Source organism: Cupressus sempervirens, chromosome 7 (genome assembly GCF_028749045.1).
Source record: "Cupressus sempervirens isolate cs-2001-9-10 chromosome 7, ASM2874904v1, whole genome shotgun sequence".
Taxonomy (NCBI): domain Eukaryota; kingdom Viridiplantae; phylum Streptophyta; class Pinopsida; order Cupressales; family Cupressaceae; genus Cupressus; species Cupressus sempervirens.
Window position 1 is genome coordinate 455,301,207 of NC_143124.1, and position 20,255 is coordinate 455,321,461.

Here is a 20,255-nt window from a genome sequence, read left to right on the forward strand (position 1 = left end):
AGATAACATAGTTACATATGTGATGGATTTTATGTTCCATGTTTATGTATGTTAAGTTTTAACTTCTATTTGATGATGTTATAGTGTGTTTTAGTTATATTCAATAAAGGGTGCATGAAATAAGTTTTAAATTGTTAAAATCTTTAAATTTAAAGGGTTTTTTCAAATTTGCCGATTCATCGCCGATTCATTGCCGATTCACGATTCGATTCGGCCTTGCCGATTCTGATTCTTGTTACTTTGGTCTAGATTCTTCTTGAGTACATTCATTCTTTAACTGATCAAATTTAGGAAGTTCGGGTCGTGATCTTAAACCTCGAATAAAAGTTTCCCATGAAAGAGGAAGACCTCTTAGAGCAATCATGCTTAACTCCTTGTCATCAACTTGATTTTTCATAGTTGCGAATTGATCTTTTAGTTCAGTAATCCTTAAGAAATATGAGGTTATAGATTCTCCATTTTTCATCTTTATATATAGTAGATCTTGTTTAGAGTTAATAATCTACTAGTATTGTTGATTTCAAATGTATTTTGAATAGAGGAGAACATTTCGAATGCAATCTGAAGATTAGCTATTGATAGAAGAATATGATCTTTTACTGAATCTATAATGATCTTCATTGCTTTATTATTATGCCTTTTCCTTGTTACTTTTTCTGATTCATTTAATAGCATGGGTAAATTTGATTCAATATATTTCTCTAATTCCATTTCACTTAATACTATTAATAATCTGATTTTCCAGGAGGAGAAATTTGATGCCCCCTCAATCATATCTTCTATTCTCACATGATTGACCATTTTAATAATATGTATTTAACCTCCTCCTTTTTAGCTTTTGAAGTTTCAAACTTTAATTTGTAATAGTTTTTCTTATCAGTATAGCTCTGATACCATGTTAAATTTGTGGATCTCTCATAGACAAAACAATTACAATAATGATAACGGTAGAGAATGTCCTTACTTGAATAGTTACAGTGCTGAATGTATGTTCTCCTTTATTGCTTTGCCAGTTGATTACGATCTGCCTTCCTTCGACTTTAGATTGGAATGAATGGAAGTAATATATTTAATGTGAATTGCTCTGCAAAGTAAACTGTTATAAACAATGTATATATTCTGATCGCAGGTATAGGAAATGTTGTGGATTGATGTCCTTCAACTGCGATCAGAATGGCATATTTATATTTGTGCAAGGGGCAATGCCTCTTTGGAGGCATGGTAGTCCATTAACAAAAACAATATTATGTGCTTAACACAAGCCCGATAATCATAAGGCCCGATAACATATAATGAGGCACGATGAATATATATGTCGATAACAATATGGAGCCTGATAACAATATATTAAATGGCTGTTGTTAATCATATTCAATACATACACTATTACATATATATATATATATATATATATATATACTTACATATATAAATGTAGTTATGATAATCAGCAGCAATTTAATTCATTTATAAGCTCAGATTAGTATATCAGATAATCCATGTTTTACTTCTACTGACACTAAAACATCAACAATGACCATTCAATCCTATTTTGCTACAAGGGAGTGTTGAGAATGCAGCTTCATTCAGATTGAAACATGTAATATATTATTAAATTATCACATATATGTCAAATATCTATATATATATATATATATATATATATATATATATATATATATATATATATATATATATATATATATATATATATATATATATACATCTATGTTGAATGAAAAATTAATAACATAATATATATTCAAATGCTCCAAGAGAATACCCATTATCGGGTTTCATAAGTAAGTCTATGATGAATATCGTTCCTCATTCTTTGTACGATATTAAACAATGTTTAAGACCGAATGAATTGATGTCTTGTTAAGGGATTAGCTATGGCCACGTAGGGCCATGACTCCCCGCAACATAAGTCACGCAGGAGTCCTGTCCCTACGTAGACATAACTCCTCCACAATATAACAAAGCATACAATCGATGCTTTCTGGGAATGAATCAATAACCATGGCATTACATTTCCTTCAGCAAAGCATTCGATACAACCATTTACTTAGTATCATCCAAAGCGGCATATTATCAAGTTCATCATCGGCATATATAAGGACTGTGTTATTTTCAGCAGCATATAAACTCTGATTCATTATATAGTTTAAATATATATTCAGTTAGTATATTATTGTATTCACAATGGAGACTAAAATAAGGTTATTAATATATATATATATATATATATATATATATATGTTATTCTTCAAGAATATATATATATATATATATATTCTGATCAGAAATTGAATTAAAAGATTGCAATTTTTCTCTATCATTGATCCAATTCTCTAACATTGTGATGGTAATACGATCCACAAAACTATCTTGAACATAATGTCACCAACCCAACAATGATGACTCACCCAATCTACAGTGTAAATCCCATCTCCACCTGGATCCTGTTGATGTGAGTTTTTTTAGACTTCAACATGCAGAATCAAATACTTAAAAGTTTCAGGTGAAACTCCAAACATCCAATCCTCTCTCTTAATATGAAGTCACTTCATATGCTAATCCTGCAAATTAAGACCACGAGGGGAGTTCAAGGTTCTTTTACCATGGATGCTCACTTGGTGGAGATGATGTGATTTACTTGATCATCAAGGGGACTTACACTAGTTCACTCAAGATTTATCAGCTTGACTAAAACGATTAGGCTTCACAATGTGTAATGAAAATGTGGTTTTTTCGTTTTTTACGCTCGCCTTCTTAACTTGCTTACTCCTAAGTTCCTAACTACTACCTCTATTGCTAGTATCGAATGCAAGGCCTTGTGGAAGAATTGGACTCTACTAGATGGAGCTTGATCAGCGACTTGATTCACCTAGTGCAAGCTTCTAAGGTATACTCAAATTTTTTTCATATGGACATCCCCTCTTCAATCCATTTAAACTTAAGCAAATCCAAGACTCAATACCAATTGAAGTTAAGTACCAATATTCATCAGCTAACCACGCAAGGCACTCTTACAGTCCATAAGAAGCTAGTGGCAAGGATTCGTTCAAGTCATGCAAGTAAACATCCACAACTGCCTTCATTCACTTAAACTAAATTACTTGAAGTAAATTCTACTCTACTTTGTCTCAACAATTTGGAATGGATAAAACAACCTTGAAAAGAAAAAATCTACTCTAAGTGAGGATGAAGATAACCATGCAATAACACCAACTTGATCACAACTATCACCATGCAAAACACAACAATGACAAGTAGAGCAACTTTGGCATGATTTTTACAATTATTCTCCAACATCTCTTTACAAATAAGGGGAGCACTCCTTATATAGGGAGCTCAAATACAACTGATGTCCAAGATTGATTTGAAATCAAGGGCCTAGATTAAGCCACATAAGCCATAATTAGGGTTTAATAACCTCCTGGTACAAGCATTAAATGCTCACCCAATTACAATTAAGCACCGTCATGTGGGCCAATGAAAAAGTTTGTCTCCTTAGACCAATGAAAAAATTCAAATCCGTAATAACTTGATTAGGATGAATGACACATGGACTAATGAGAAGAGAGTCCATTGTAGACAATGTCACCTTATCACCTTGGGAAATGTGTTCCTTATCCGCATCCTCCTTCACATTCAATGAACCTAGACACCATCTCAGCAAATCCTCTCCATATGACACTTGGCATGTTTTTTTTGATTGAGGATAGGCCCCCCACTTCAGCTAACTTATCCTTTTGAACATGATATATACCCTTGCTTGCTGAGGACAGATCATTTGTTACTCCTCTATTTGTGATGGCTCCCCCTCTCAATCACTTCATCTTCTTGACATTTCTTAGTTCCTTTTGCCTTGGAACCTCTTCTTGTCCTAGTCTCTTAAGTTCTTCCAAGGAATGAGTTGTAGTCCAGCATTCCTTCAATGCAAAATCTGTGTTGGCGTAGATGGCAGGTTCATAAACCACCACTGTCCTGATTTTCTAAATTGCCCTCTTTGGAAGTTTTGATCTCCTTTTTCATGTCTCGATCACCTTGGACTTCTTATCCATCTTTGATTACAAATCAAGTCTCATTCTTGGTATGCTTCTCGAACTCATCATGGGAATATGATCTTTGTATCTGGTTCATCAGACTCCTAGCCACCTCGTGTCTCAGCTTGAAGTTGTATCATTTGAATGCCCTCAGCTCCTACTGCGCTTAGCCCTGCAACAAACGATATAACCATTAGTGTATTCCAATCTCTAGTAAATATGATATAAAAATCAGAGGTTTAGTATAAGTCAAATCATTGGAGACCAGAATCTCTGTTATTCATATTAGAATTGAAAAATGAATTAATTGAGGCTTATCGCCTCCCGCAAAGAATGATAAAATTTATCATAAGAAGCAGAATCACCCTTTTCTCTTAATATTTGAAACCCCTAACATGATTGGAATGGTCTGATATCAGCCTATAGGCTTGAACTAGATTGCCACTATGTGAAATTATAATAGTTTTCAGACTGCAGCAAAACCAAGTTCAATGTTTGACGCCTCTCAGAAATCAAAATCAGAGTCTGGAGCCTTAAAATGGAGTCATCTCGATGGAAATTTCCTACAGTTGACTGTTGAGAGACTGAAACAAGTTGGTATCTTGCATCCCACACATAATCTGCAGCCCGTTCTTGTAACAAACGGATTTTCATAACAAAATAAAGGCATTCTAGAAAGAGTTTTTCTCAACAAATACACTGAATTCCTTTTCATGGGACATTAACTACTTTTAACTACCAATGGTAAACTAAAATAACAAGCTCAACTGAAATAACTATATCAATGATCAACTATAATAACTATAATAACAATTAACTGAAATAACTATAACAATGATCAAATGTAATAACTGAAATAGTGATTTACTATTTTTCCATACATATAAGTAGAGTAAATGCTTAACCTAAAAAAGAAAAAGAACATAAAAGAAATATCCAGTGAGACTTTACTTGTGCAAGCCTTGGCTTTCAGTAAGAGGAGAAGTATTGACTTAGGCTTAACCTCCCAACCTCGGACCATATTTATCCCCACACAATCTATTGAATAGAAAGGCCCTCCCTACCCCGGAATCAGGGTTGGGATACTTTTAGTCCAACCACCTGAGCATTCCAGTGTTTAGAATGTTTGCACAATTATGGACGAACATGTCTGAATAACTGGCTCCACTGACATCAAGTGATCATAGATGGCAAACATGTCTTTAAACGACCTTGGCCAAGGTTTTATGATGGGTTCAATGACCTAATCACCACTGCTTGACTTGACAACAGGGGAACAATAATATGGACGAGCATGAGCTATTAAATGAAATTAATTAAGATTTATTGTATCATATCTGACTTTAATTTCTATGTCATTGTAGGTTCTATCTCACCTCTTCACCCTTTCCATGGCTATACAGCTGGTCAGTCCTAAGTGCTCGGATCTCAGAGCAATCTGCTCTGTCCGTTGATTCTCAATTGATTTATGAATACTATATGTTTCCAGCTTATCACCGTGATTTGAAGAATGTGTTCTTTAAGACTTGCAGAAAAAAAATATCATTGGATTTCGTTTTCCGGTGGCATATATTAATCATGATTTTATAACATGGTTACTTGGCTTTTATTTTCCATAAACACTCTAACTCAGAGAAAGTCTAACCTATGATATTAACAAAGTTATTTTGCATCATGATATAAACTATAGCTTACTGATGTATAAATTGGAATGCTGTAACAACTGGTAAAGAAATCATATTGCAATGTTTTGGATTTTTGGTTAACTGCATAACCTGGTATAAACTAAAAGAATGAATGGAGTCTTGTTGGATGCTCAACAACCTGCCTCAGAAAAGATCTTGAATGCTAAAATCCAGAATGACTATTGCTCATGATTTCAGCAAGGCATCAGTATAACCAGGAATCATAGAAGGAAAACAATGCAATGGTTGTTAAAAGATAATCTGTAGAGATATCAAGTGCTATGATAAACGTGGTTGGGTAATATGAAGAAGTCGAGTGATAAACAAGGTAGTCAAGTGCTAGAAAGATGCATGTATTCCGCCTTTCTCAACTTCATATTATAAAGGGATTATATGTCTCTTTGGCTTCCATGAAGCCGTAACATAAAAAGAAGTGTCTTGGCTCTTGGACGCCAAATAAATATGCCAAGAATTCAATCGATTTCTAGCAAGAAAAGAAATGAATAAAAAGATGGAAAAAGATTTGAAAGTTATGAATCGAAAATAATTATGATTTATATCTATCTATATACACGTAAATATACTTATGAGGTGGCATCGTTTTATTAAAAAAAAAATAATACTATGGTGCCACTTTGTTCTTATATCTATGTGTACGTACATAGGTATATATTATAATGATGTGGAGAAAAGATCAATCAAAACCCTTTGAAGTATGTATTATTTTCAATTAAATTAATTTATGTTTAAAATTGTTTAATTAATAGCTCATGCGGGTCTTTCCATTGTATCCTAAAGTTCAAGTTGCTAAGTCCTTACCAAGGCAATTTAAGGTCATACCTGTCAACCTGATGACTGGACTAGGCTAGTATCCCAATCCATTGATCCCGTTTAGCAATGCTTCCCCCCTTCATCTTCTCCTGCAATCACCTATGCAAGATTTCCACGATAATAACAAGTTCCATAATAATTTTCATAATAACATTTAATATAGATAAAGAATTTAATCATTAACCATAATTCCAAAATCAAGTATCTGCTAAACATCACATGACGAATAATGGATAACAACCATATTCATTAAACAATTAATATAATGAATACAACGGATATAAATAACTACCTACTTCACATGATTATGAAATAAAAATCCTTTCAATCTAACGGTTATGAATAAATTTAAAATTCGGTCAAAATTTGGAATGTAACAGTGCTCTTGATAAAAACCACTATCTCCTAGAGACGAATTTTGCTGCTGACATTGCTACTGCTCGAATTTCAATAGGTGCTAAAATCACTGCAGCTGAGGTTAAATTCGCTTCTCTGATTAGGATCCTTATTCACTGCCTTTAATGGACAAAATCATTTCTATTTAGTGCACAATTTGCTGTTATAGAACAGAATTCGCTGCTATAGAGTAAAGGGTGATTTCAGTTTGACTTGGAGTTGGAATGACTGACTTTCCCTTTGATTTGGAGTTGAAATGACTGACTTTCAGTTTGATTTGGAGATGAAATGATTTGATTTCAATGAAGCAAAATAGCAATATAAAGATTTACATTGTAAATAAACTAGAAAGTAATTTTTTTGTCATGGTTCGGTTCATATAAACATTACTTTTTTAAATGGCTTTATAAGCCTTATCTTTCCCACATAAAACTAATTACGGGAATGAACTTCCCATCCAACTAACCTAGCTTGATTCATTAAATGTAAGTCTTATTTCAAAGCAACCCCCCCTTAAGGTTTACATTAGAATAAAAACAAGAACAAAATTATATCAGCACTGACCCAATCCTCCTCGTCTAGTCAAGTGTTTGGAATCTCCAACTCTTCTTCATCTACCTAAACTTCTTGATAGACGTCTTGGTCAAGGCAAATGGCTGGTTATCCAACTCTGATGGCATTAATCCAAAATCCTCTTGTTTGGGCAAACTTTCGAGCAATACCTGTGAATCAAGACATACCCCATTACCCACAAGCATACCACTCCTGTGAATTGAGACAAACTCTACCATCCAAAGCACTAAAACTGCAAAATTATGAACCAAGACAAACTCAATGATCCATAGATAGCACTCACATGTCGGCAGATCAAGACATATTCAACTATCTGCAGACTAAAACAACTATTATGCAGATTGGGACAAGCCCAATTATATGCGAAATTCCCCCTTTTCTTCATGAAGAGGGATTTCGATGTATGCCAAGCCCCTTCTTTCTTTAGAGACAAATAAAAAGTGTTTCTCATGCAACAAATCACCCTTGAGCAAGAAGCTAGCTCGGGATGAGAGATATCCTCCTGCCTCCTTTTCCTCCATCCTCCAACAAGTTTGTGCTTAGATCTTATCCACCACAAGTAGCACCCAAACCATCAAACTTTTTATCAAATGCAACATGAACGGCACAAAAAGGACAATGATTTAATAAAATCAAGATTCAAAATAAACCTTTGTAAATCCAAAAATAAATAACATGAACTTTATTTCCCGTCTCCGCTCCAAAATATTGAATAGTAAAATTCCATAGAAAATAAATTTCAATCTCCAAAAAGACTTGGAACCTGAGACCCTTTTCAAAATAGAGAGATAAGAAATGAATTATTTTTGGTTTTTAGCTTATTTGAGTGATAAGAAATCACTTATTTTTGGGTTTTACCTAATCTAACTGTTGTAATTCACTTTTAAGAAAAAACAACTGATGTACCAAAGTGAATAGCTTTCTCCAAATTTCAGTTATGTGGCTTCTTCTCCGCTTGCACAGCAGTCTCTCTATAAAACTATAATTCATGTGGATTTTATGTAGATCCTATAATCTCCATGTATAAGTTGCAACCTTCAAATCTGTAAAAACATTTGTGGCGATCTCCAAACAACATAACAATGTTGGTTCAAATGGTGGTCACCAAAATCCTGCCCAGAAAAATGATTCAAAAACTTGAACCCACAAAACACTTCTATGACTTTCTGCAACAGGTTGTTGATACCTCTATATTGGCTTTTCATTTTTATTCTAATTTATAAAGCCTATTTCATGTATTGGTTGAATCAAATCTCCTTTGTCGTGAATACTGTTGCAGTCAAACTCACACATGCCCTGAAGTCACACCTCTTATGCTTTTATTCGCTCTAATGCTGTGCAAATTTATTTTGTCAATTCAACATTTTAAAAATGTCCATTCAATCTCTATTTTTCACAATAGATGATCTTGCAGTAAACTTCACTTGTATTTTCATGGCACGGGATCAAATGAATGCTCTGATACCAATGTAGAACAGCAAAGCAAAATATCAATATAAAGATTTACATTGTAAATAAACTATGAAGTAATTTATTTTTTATTGTTCATTTCATGTATACATTTCTTTTTAAAATGACTTTATAAGCCTTATTTTTCCTGTATTAAAATAACTTACAGGAATGTACTTCCCAACAAAGTAGCCTAACTTAGTTTATTAAGTGTAAACATTATTTCCTTACATATATCCACAACTAACTATAACACTTATCTGTAAAGAGCAATTCATGCGATTCAGTAAGTAATGTCTCTGTTTTATAGATGTCTGTAAGATTGCTTATATGGAAACCACAACTCTTGATATGCAATAAAATATGATACTCCTAACTTCACAAGCCCCAGTGGATAGATTAAAATACTTTCCTGTTAAAGAAATTGCTAATTCATGTAGGAGGCTTATCCAAGAGGAGGATTCTCACCGCACAGAAGTACAGATAGAGATTGTAGAGTTCACATACAAATAGATCTGTGGATTCATTAAGCCACACATTTGGTTGAGTCAAATCAAGCTTGAAAAACGAGTGCAGAAGCACCTAAGCACAAAAGCATACCAGGGGATACAAGAGGTAAAAGTCATGGCATGATACATTTGAAAAATATTTGAGTTTATATGGTGATTTTGGGTCCAATTGAATTGTGGTGTAAGGCTATGTGAAGCCATGTGTAGGAGTTGCCATAGTTGTCTGTGCTGTCAGTAAAAAGTATACTACAGCCGACAAGATCAATTAGTGTCCGAAAGGTTTCGTAACAGTTGAGTCACCCCTTTGGGAGATATATGTACATCGTCCAAATTGAACTATGGATCATCAATATACTCGTGATTGCATACTCTGGTTATATGAATAAAGTACTATCTTATTCTATGTCATATTCTAGTCTCTTAATGCAATAACAATCAATTTACCCTATACAATAAACATTTGGCGTCGTTCCTTGTCGAACCTAGTACCTCTTGGTTCCCAAAACCGCAGATTGGAAATCCAAGAGCCTGCCACTTCTCCAATAGGATTCTGCAATCAGTTTTGACCAACGAACAAGAATCGTCTTGATTCTCCTGCACTTCAAGCTCCACTACACCCAAGGGGGTACACCTTCACCTCAAACACTAACTGTCTGGTTTAAGGTTTTTTTAATAGCGAATTTAAGTTTTGGAGTTCTCCAGCTGGCAAGGTCCTTAAACTCGAGTATAATGAAACTGAATGCTAAGTGTTTGAATTGAATGAATTGTAAAATATTTGTAAATAATGGATTTGATGCTTGTAGGAAGGAAGTTATAGATTTTTTGACTTCAATAATAAAAAGACCAGTGCCTCTGCTCATCCAGGCAATAAAGTCAACTTCAGTAAATTTTCAGGTACAACTTTATAAAGTTCTTATACACTTGAACTGTCAACAATTTAATAATCAAGATGCGACAAACCAAATATTATGCAATCTTAAATTAGTCCAGATTGAATTTGAACTCCTCTAGTAGGGAGACAAACTGGACATAGATACGGAAACAATTATATATTTCACAATATCTTTGATGATCAAATTGAAAATGCTAAATGACAATGTCCACTTATCCGACATTAAAATTGCCTACAAAATTTTTAAAAATAATTATAAAGGACAATTCATCTGCAATTTAAATCTCCGTGCCTTTTAAAATAAGCATAGGACCTTTTATTTTATTATTAAAATAAAATAATGGAATAATAATAAAATGAAATATCCCAAATGGATATTTGCTCTGCTGCTGCTATAATTTTTAATTATATAAATTATATTTTCCTGTAGATTTTTTGATCTTATAAAACTACACAGAAGTTGCAAAAGAATGTTGTTTCTTATTGTATTTTTCAAAATATAGGTATTACAATGAATAAATAACAATAACTGATAAAATAGAAGTGATAAAAATCATATGCAGTAATACACACAAATCTGGAAATGATTCTAAACTATACCAGTAGAGTTTGATTTATTTCAAAATAGTCCCAATACAAATGTACTTCAAACAAGGTTGACACCAGCTGAAGATGGGAACCAACTACAGCCAAACAAGTTTAAATGACAAAGCCCAGGCTGCTACAATAAAACAACTCAGGTCTGCTACAAAAAAACACCCCAGAATTCCTCGCATGAGTTGCTGCAAAGAAACGCCAAGCTAAACCAAAGTGGCTATCTTCCCTAAAAATCCACTGCCTGCAAAGTGTGACTGCAATACTAAAAATCGATCATCTACCTTGATCAAATTCTATGCATAAGAAGCTTCAAATCTAATCTTGTTGAGGACTACGTCCCAACAAATCTGCTCTCAACACTAGGGTTTGCATCCTAGGTGAGGAATGCTCTTCCAGAGCAATGGCATCCAAAATAGATTGACAAAATGATAAAGATACTCACCTTTGGGTTGCCTTCTCCTTATATCCCCTCTCCAAGGCAATTCGAACCCTAAATGAACCCTAAAGTGGAATTCATTTGAACTTTATGATATAACATTATTTTCCCCAATAAAGGCATCCAAATAGAAAGAAATCATTACTTTAGTAATGACAAATAGCTCAAAGCATCAAATAGGCCCCGGTAAGTGATAATCAAATAGTAGAAATTGAGCTCTTTCCAACGAGTTATCACACATAGGAAAATTGATCCAGATGGAACCAGAAAACTCTTTATTACTCCAAAATGGCTAAACACTTGGCCTTATTTAAATTATTAAAATGTTAACTTAGGAGAATATTTAAATATATTAAAATATTTCCCAAGTAGCCAAAGAACAACCCAAACACCTCTAAAACATGAAACTGAGTTTGTCACTTGCCTGTGACTGATGCCAGCCAACTTGGGCCAACTAGCAGTCTCATCCTCAAATCTAGGGATACTCCTAAAAAATAGGGAACACACCCAAATCTCCTGAAATTGAGACCATGGGGTGATCTCATAGAACCTCAACTCTGGAAAATGTCATCACCTCCTAAAAGGTAGGAATCTCCTCCTACAATCAAGGAACTACCTCCTAAAATCAACGAATTGCTCTCAACTTATCAACTACTGCCTGTAATACCAAATCTAGATGTTGAAAACCCTGACTAAGTCCCTGATCACCATTGCCAGCCTACGACTCCATAATAGGCTAACTCTCATGTCACTGCTAGACAGAGCTAAAAAGAGGACATAACAATTCTCCCCTTTCGGAGATGCTTGTCCGCAAGCAACTGCAAAGCTAGATGTTGTAAAATAGTCTCGCCCTCCCAAGTGATGTCCTCTATAGGGAGACCTCTCCAGCAAATCAGATACTCTTGAATCACCTTACTTCTTAGCTGTCGCTCCTTCTCTTTTAAGATCTCCTCAGGAACCAATGTCAGCTTACCTTCCTCATCCAAGGGAGGTAGATCTAGAGATGGTATAAAATGTTGTCCCAGTGCCTTTTTCAAACATGATATGTGGAACACATTATGAATTCTATTGCTAAATGGTAACTCAATCTCATACGCAACCTCTCCAACATGTCTGAAAATCCTGTATGGTCCATATAAACGAGGTTTGAGCTTCTCAACTTCACCCCTTTTAAGGGTGCTCTGTTGGTAAGGCTACAGTTGTAGGTACACCATATCCCCCACCTCAAATATCCTCTCAACCTTGTGTCAATCAGCGTAGACCTTCGTTGATTTTGTGCCTGCTAAAGATTCAATCTGAGAAATCTCATGATGTCTTGGTTCTCCTGTACCCAATCCTGTGCCAATGGAACCCTATTGTCACTAATCGCCGAATCAACAAAAGATAGAGCAACATAACCATAGAGGGCTATAAAAGGAGTCATAGCAATAGACATATAATATGTAGTATTATAATAATACTCGCCCAAGTGCAACCAATGCACCCATGTCCTCCACTGCGCTACTCTGATATAAACATCAAGATCTTCAAAGTGTAGCATCTCACCATGAATCCACTAGAGGAATGTATTATACATGTCAATTCCTGGATTCTAACCCAATTTCAAAAAAAAAAAATTAAAATATTAATAGAGCACCTGTTTGAAATTTGAATAGATGTGCAAACCCATATTGCCAATGCCTCTTGGTGAGGTCCCTACTAACAATCCTTGAACCTGATGCTATCTAGGGAAACTGACAAAATAACATGCTCAACCACAACATGCAACCCTCCATATCTCTCAAACATACAACCAATTGTTCCATTCTGACAAAAATGCCCAAACACTCCAAACCATGAAGCAATATATGGAAGTCTATATAAAGTGACATATATCGCGAATTAATACCTGGGTCCCATAACAAAACATATGTCGTACTGTGTGTGATGTAGAAGAACTTCATATTATCACCATCACTATCAAGTAACCCTTTGTGTATGCAGGACACCATAACTATGGGTGAGTAATAACTTGCATGCTCAAAAACTATCAACAATGGCCACCCTATCTCACTATCATAACTATATGATCAGAAACACGAGTGATATCAAACATGCTATCAAACCAATTCCAATCAACAACACACTCCCCACTCCATCACTAACCTATAGAAGCACCTCCCAACACTCCCATACTATCGAAAATCTAATGTAGACAGTGAAAAGCTCAAATGAGTCATAAGATCCCCATTAGGATAGTCACTAATCCTCAATGGATTGAAGAGTATAAAGTCACCAATCAACAAGGTTATTTTTGCCTCGTCAAGGAAACCATGAGGCCACCTCTTAACAGAAGTATATGTGTCATCCATGCCCATAAGAGACAACTCTTGAGCGCTCGGCCCACCAAGTGTATGCTCAACTTCACAATCATACTCCGCAATTGAGCTCCTCATATCATTTGAGCTCCTCATATCATTTGTGTCATCAAGATCAAGAGCCTCCTCATCATCCAATTCAAAGAGTAGGTCATCTAAAATCAAATCAGCACTCATCTTGGAAAAGGGGTTATCAGCAATGACTGAATGTATGTCATCAACTTCTTCAAGACCATAGGTAGCAAACTCATGAGAATGGGAAGTAAAATTGTTGCTATCCAAACTCAAAATTTTGGAATCCTCCTCTATAACTTCTTTGAAATCATCTTGTGTATCCTCAGTATTAATGGAACTACTAGCATCACTGGATAATGTACCATCAAGTGGTTCCTCTTCCTCATTCACCTTATGAATATGTTGTCTATCTGAACGGGTTGTTGCAAGAGGCAGTTCTTTGGTTGAGCTGAAGTAGAATGCAGTAGACTCAGCTCCACACAATGTTCCTCCCACTGATTTTCTGATTTTGTAGGTAAAGCATGTATTAAACTCAACTCCCTACTCAATTCTTCAATCTGATTTTCTGCCATGAGGAGAGCTACTTGAGAATTTCTCAAAGTTTCTCTGACCTTTAAAAGTTTTGAAATAAGCTGATCAATTTCCTCTTCGTTCCCCCTCAAAGCAATAGAGTAAATAACACCAAGATCAAAAAGATGATCTCTGTCTAAAATGAGGTTTAAGTAATTATTCTTCATTGCCTCCATGGTAGTCTTAAGCACATGCAAATCAAAGATTAATGAAGCCTCTCCTTTACATTTATGTCTTCCCTCAAGTTGGATGTTCCAAATGTAGCTCTCTACTAACTTGTGGGAACTATCAAAATATGACAAGGCTGCAATGACCTTTTCTTCACCAACCTTCAGTTAGCTCTCCAAAACAAGCTTATGGACGTGTAAATCCATAAGCAAGGGATGTGAACTGCCATTGAAGAGAAAGGCTCTCTTCAATATCCTCTTTTGATACCCCCTCAAGATCTTCATCTGGTAATTCCTCTTGTTGGTTATTGCTCGTCCTTGTTTCCCTTTTTGACTTATCTTCTCTCCCAATACTTCCTTTTCTATCATTTGATTCTTCTTTCCTTCCTTGTTGCTGATATGAACTTTTGGATACCATATCATCCTCGGCATCTAGTATACCCATAAATTGTGTGAATGCAAGCATGTCTTGTATCTCCTTAGGAAAGAATGATACTGATGGTAGCTTCTCATTATTGCATCATTGAAAGCCTTAGCAAGAGGCATCTTACTTATCCTGTATAAGTCTACTCTCCCCGGATGCATATAATACGTATTCAATCCACCAATTAGTGACTACCCAGATGCTAACATGAATTATCAAAACTTTCGATCCAGTACCCAGATGCCGAAATGAATTATCAAAACTTTTCCTAAAATTTGTTGTGACAATTTCTCACAAACCCTACAAGCCGGCAGGATGTAAGCTCTAATACCACTGAAATATCCCAAACGGATATTTGCTTTGCCGCTGCTATAATATTTAATTATATAAATTATTATTTCTTGTAGATTTTTTTATTTTATAGAGCTAGACAGACGTAGAATAATGTTGTTTCTTTTTGTATTTTTCAGAATATAGGTATTACAATGAATAAATAACAGTAACTAATAAAATAGAAGTAATAGAAATCATATGCAGCAATACATACTAATTTGGAAATGATTCTAAACTGTACCAGTAGAGTCTAATTTATTTTAAAATAGTCCTAATGACGTACTTCAAACAAGGTTGATGCCCGCTAAAGATGGAAACCAGCTACAACCAAACAAGTTCAAATGATAAAGCCCAAGCTACTACAATAAAACAACTCCAATCTGCTACAAATAAACACCCCAAAATTCCTCACATGAGTTGCTGCAAGGAAACGCCAAACAGAACCAAAGTGGTTGCCTTCCCTAAAAATCCACTGCCTACAAAGTGTGATTGAGATACTAAAAATCAATCCTCTACCTTGATCAAAATGTATGCATAAGAAGCTTTGAATCTAATCTTCTTGAGGGCTACATCCCAACAAATTTGCTCTCAACACTAGCATTTGCGTCCTAGGTGAGGAATGCTCTTCCAGAGAAATGGCGTCCAAAATAGGTTGACAAAATGATAAAGATACTCACCTTTGGGTTGCCTTCTCCTTATATCCCCTCTCCAAGGCAATTCGAACCCTAAATGAACCCTAAAGTGGAATTCATTTGAACTTTATGATATAATATTATTTTCCCCAATAAAGGCGCCCAAATAGAAAGAAATCATTACTCTATTAATGAAAAATAGCTCCAAGCATCAAATAGGTACCGGTAAGTGATAATCAAATAGTAGAGATTGAGGTCTTTCCAACGAGCTATCACACACAGGCAAATTGATCCAGATGGAACCAGAAAACTCCTTATTACTCCAAAATGGCTAAACGCTTAGCCTTATTTAAATTATTAAAATGCTAACTTAAGAGAATATTTAAGCATATTAAAATATTTCCCTAGTAGCAAGGAACAACCCAAACACCTCTAAAACATGAAACTCAATTTGTCACCTACTTATGACTAATGTCGAACAACCTGGGCCAACTGGCAATCTCACCCTCAAATCTAGGGATACTCCTAAAAAATATGGAACACACCCAAATCTCCTGAAATTGAGACCATGGCGTGATCTTATAGAACCTCAACTCTGGAAAACATCACCACCTCCTAAAAGGTAAGAATCTCCTCCTATAATCAAGTAACTGCCTCCTAAAATCAAGGAACTACTCTCAACTAATTAACTACTGCCTGTAATACGAAATCCGGATGCTAAAAACCCTAACTAAATCCCTGATCACCACTGCCAGCCTACGAGACTCCATAATAGGCTAACTCTCATGTCACTGCTAGACAGAGCTAAAGAGGGGGCATGACATAGAATAATCGAATTTATATTACGAAGTCATAATGTTGCTCCTTATCACACTCCAAACAAATAAATATATAATATTTCTTCTTGTGGATATCTCCAAATGTGTCTTGTGTCAAATAAAATATCATTTATTTATCTCTTTATTTCAAATAGAAGTCATACCCCTTTGACAAATGAGGGCTCTATAGTTTTTAATCGCATCTCTTTGTTCATAGTTAATTTAACTAAAAAATGTAAACTCCATCTCCAACAGCAATCCATAGTTGCGGCTTATAATACTTTGATTTCCCTAATCCACAATTTTTTATTAGGGACCTTCGATAATATTTATAAATACCAATCGGCTATCATTGTATATTCTTCTAAAATAGATCGTACTTTTTCATATATAATGAATTATTTATAAATTCTTGCATTTATAACTTTAGTCATATGGATTTATTCCTGTGTAATACTACACAATGACGTATACCTCCGGAAATGCTTAATTTCGTCTCTCATTGAACATCATTTGTGAATGCCTTGCACGTTGAAGATATACTGTAGTTCTCTTGTGTATCTACCATGGTCTAGAAGAGCCCGATATAATTTTCATGTGAACGCTTCACAATCTTTCATACTATGTAATCTTCATCAACTATAACTCCTTCATTCTGGGCATTTCAACTGCTTGTTGTTAGGTGCAGAATTTGCGTGCAAGTTGGGAGGAGCTCACAAAAACATCTAGAATTGCATCTGAATATGCTCAAACTCATAGCTAGTTATTGAGCAGAATCTTCTTTTATGCGGAATCGAAAATCATTCTCTTTACATATGCTTGGTTGCTTCACCCACTATTTGGCTTGGCATCGTTGGTCATCCCTACTACGAAGGAGGTACATGCACAAACATATCAGCATATGGTAGTACAAAGAGAAAGAAAGCTTTTCGTACGATAGTGCAAAGGGAAAGGTAGTTGTACGGTCAACAAAGAGAAGCAGTCATATGGTCAACAAAGGGGAAGGCATATGTGGGAGCGTAGAGAGATACCCATATGATATTGCTAGGAGGACGTACAATTATACAAAGATATCGCATGCAATTACTACTTGACTAGCACCATAAGGCAATGAGAAAATCAACAAGCGTTATGTATTGAAGGTTACCGTACGGTCATACGAAACAAAGGCTTGGCAGAGACTTAAAGAAGCACCATACACGATACGGCATTCCAAGGTAGAACTCACATGTATAGTATCAACTTCAAGTGTTATAAAGAAATATGTGTTCAACGTTGGGATGCATAGAAGAGGAATAATAGACACAAACCACAGTTCCTTGTAAAGCCAATGCCAAAAGTAAAGAAAACACCACCACAGACTTGGGTTTTTGCAGGAGTTTAAAGGGAGCAAAGAAAATACCATAGATACTGTAGGGATTGGACAAGGAGCAATACGGAGCTGCTACATGTCATTCAAACTGCACAGTACGGACGATGAAAACAAAGTAAGGAGTAAAGGACGTGTATAGAAGAGTGCTAACCTAACTATGTCTTGCACACAAAAAGACAAGTGAGAAAACAGTTATGGAGTCAACCGGGAAGAGAGCCTGGAAGAAAAAATTGGAAGAAGACTCGGCTACTAGTAAGAGGATGAATCGAAATGTGCAAACCCTACCTTTAGGTGTTTGAGTTGCAAGAGGCACAAGCACGAGCAGGAAGAAAGGCAAACAGCCAGCACAAGCACAGGTAGTGGCTACAGTAGTGCAGCTCACACCAGAAAACATTTCTTTCGAAGGCCTGAATGGAGTCGAGTGCAGGAAATGATGGCAGGATACTCCTGCAGACCATCCAATGAACAATAGCATTAGAAAGGCGCAGGTAGAGTGGGCGATACGAATGCCAATTTTTTGCATTTGTGATTACGAGGGCTTTTTGCACACGATGGTAGATACATATGACCAGTTCTCCAAAACCAGTTTGTTTTCCTATCTCAAGCGTAACTTGGTAATGTCCTTCAGAGCACCAAACTTCACTAGGGTATTCGACATACCCGACCATGTACAGGGAGGCAAGAAAATTGATAGCAAATTGAAGAAATTAAGTCTAGAGGTGAAGGCGCATCTGATAGAACTTGTGTGTGGTGAACTATCTCAGGAAGGAAAAGAAGCACTGATGGACACTTCGAAAGGCAAAGGACTGAAAAAGTCTAACATTCAGGAAGGGTAATGGCACTGCCCATGAACCTAGTTAAGAGTAGGGCCACGGGATCGAGCCGCACATCTGATATCTTCTTTCCGTAAGTAGCAATGATGAATGGGATCATGAACAAGAGTGTATGACTCGGCCACATTACTAGAGGAACGAATGTATGAGTACATGACACTATAGCCTAGGACATTCTACATGCCCCACTACACTATTGGATTATTCCTTGATGCAACAACATGGATGATTCCCTTGGACAAGCTGGAGGTCAAGCCTAGCCCACTCGTGCCAAGTGAGCCCCCTATCATGCAGTAGAGACATTTAGATACACCAAGCAGGCAGAAGGCCACAATTGGGTAGAAGCAACCCAAACAGGAGTTGGACGCGTGTTCGGAGCATGGGAATACAGATAGCGGCCGGTAGGAGACATCATCTGACAATAGTGAGAGGGACAAAGAGAAAGAGGATGTGAAGGACGACGAAGAGGTTGAAGTCATTACTGCGACACCGCTGCTATTCCCATGGCCTGCACTCTAAAGGACAACTCATTTGGCCCCTGTAGGTACGCATATTCCAGGTTTTGGACAGTTCAGACAACCCGTAGTTATGACTCCTATCACAGTAGTAGCAGCTCCAACAGTACCTGTAGAGATCCCATCCATTCCAGAGGCAATGACTACACTATAGGCAGTCTCCATCATCACCACCTAGAGTCGTACCGAAGTTACGAGTGCAGGAGGTACCTGAGTGTTTGAGGTCACATTAGGTTCAACTAGAGGTAGTTGGTTCAAATGCGGTGTTCACTATAGATATTGTATTATTGGCTACCAGTGAGGGTATGAGTACAGTGCAAGACTTGAGTGAGCAGGACTTGAGTGCGTACTTGAGTCGGAGGTTTCAGACCAGTAGTGTCAACGTCTAGCACTCTCACGCCTGTGAGAGAAGTATCTCATGAGATGGATCCTATAGCTCCACTGGAGCAGGGGAGTCATCCCACTGTTGCAGTTGAGCTACCACCTCCACCTCTAACAGGAAGTACTATTGAGAGGATGTTAGAGGCAACAGAGACAAGGATGGCCACACAGCAACCCACATCATCAGGTCCCTCAACAGCTATAGGGGAGGATGTCGAGGCGTACTTGGCAGACATGGTGACTTGAGGTTGCCAAGTATTGTTTCAGCACAGACACGTGCATTAGAGACAGTGGTGTAGGAGTTGGAGAAGGTTTTTTCCTTCATGCGAGATGGTTGCCCAGTGGCCTTTTCAAATTACTTTGAGGCACAAGGATGGGCGAACACAGAGACTCTAGAGATGCGGCAGGAGTGGACTGC

General features: G+C 36.4%; 2 protein-coding genes across 5 annotated transcripts in view; one reads left to right on the forward strand and one right to left on the reverse strand.

Annotated features, from left to right (window-relative positions):
• Nucleotides 1–7,090, forward strand: part of LOC149547526 (uncharacterized) — a 28,751-nt gene extending 21,661 nt beyond the window's left edge. Inside the window, exon 4 of the mRNA XM_089793644.1 lies at nucleotides 6,949–7,090. Coding sequence (XP_089649770.1) covers nucleotides 6,949–7,090 — 142 coding nt within the window. The remainder of the gene's footprint in view (nucleotides 1–6,948) is intronic.
• Nucleotides 1–20,255, reverse strand: part of LOC149547525 (alcohol dehydrogenase-like 6) — a 155,255-nt gene that overhangs the window by 114,450 nt on the left and 20,550 nt on the right. The window lies entirely within an intron of this gene.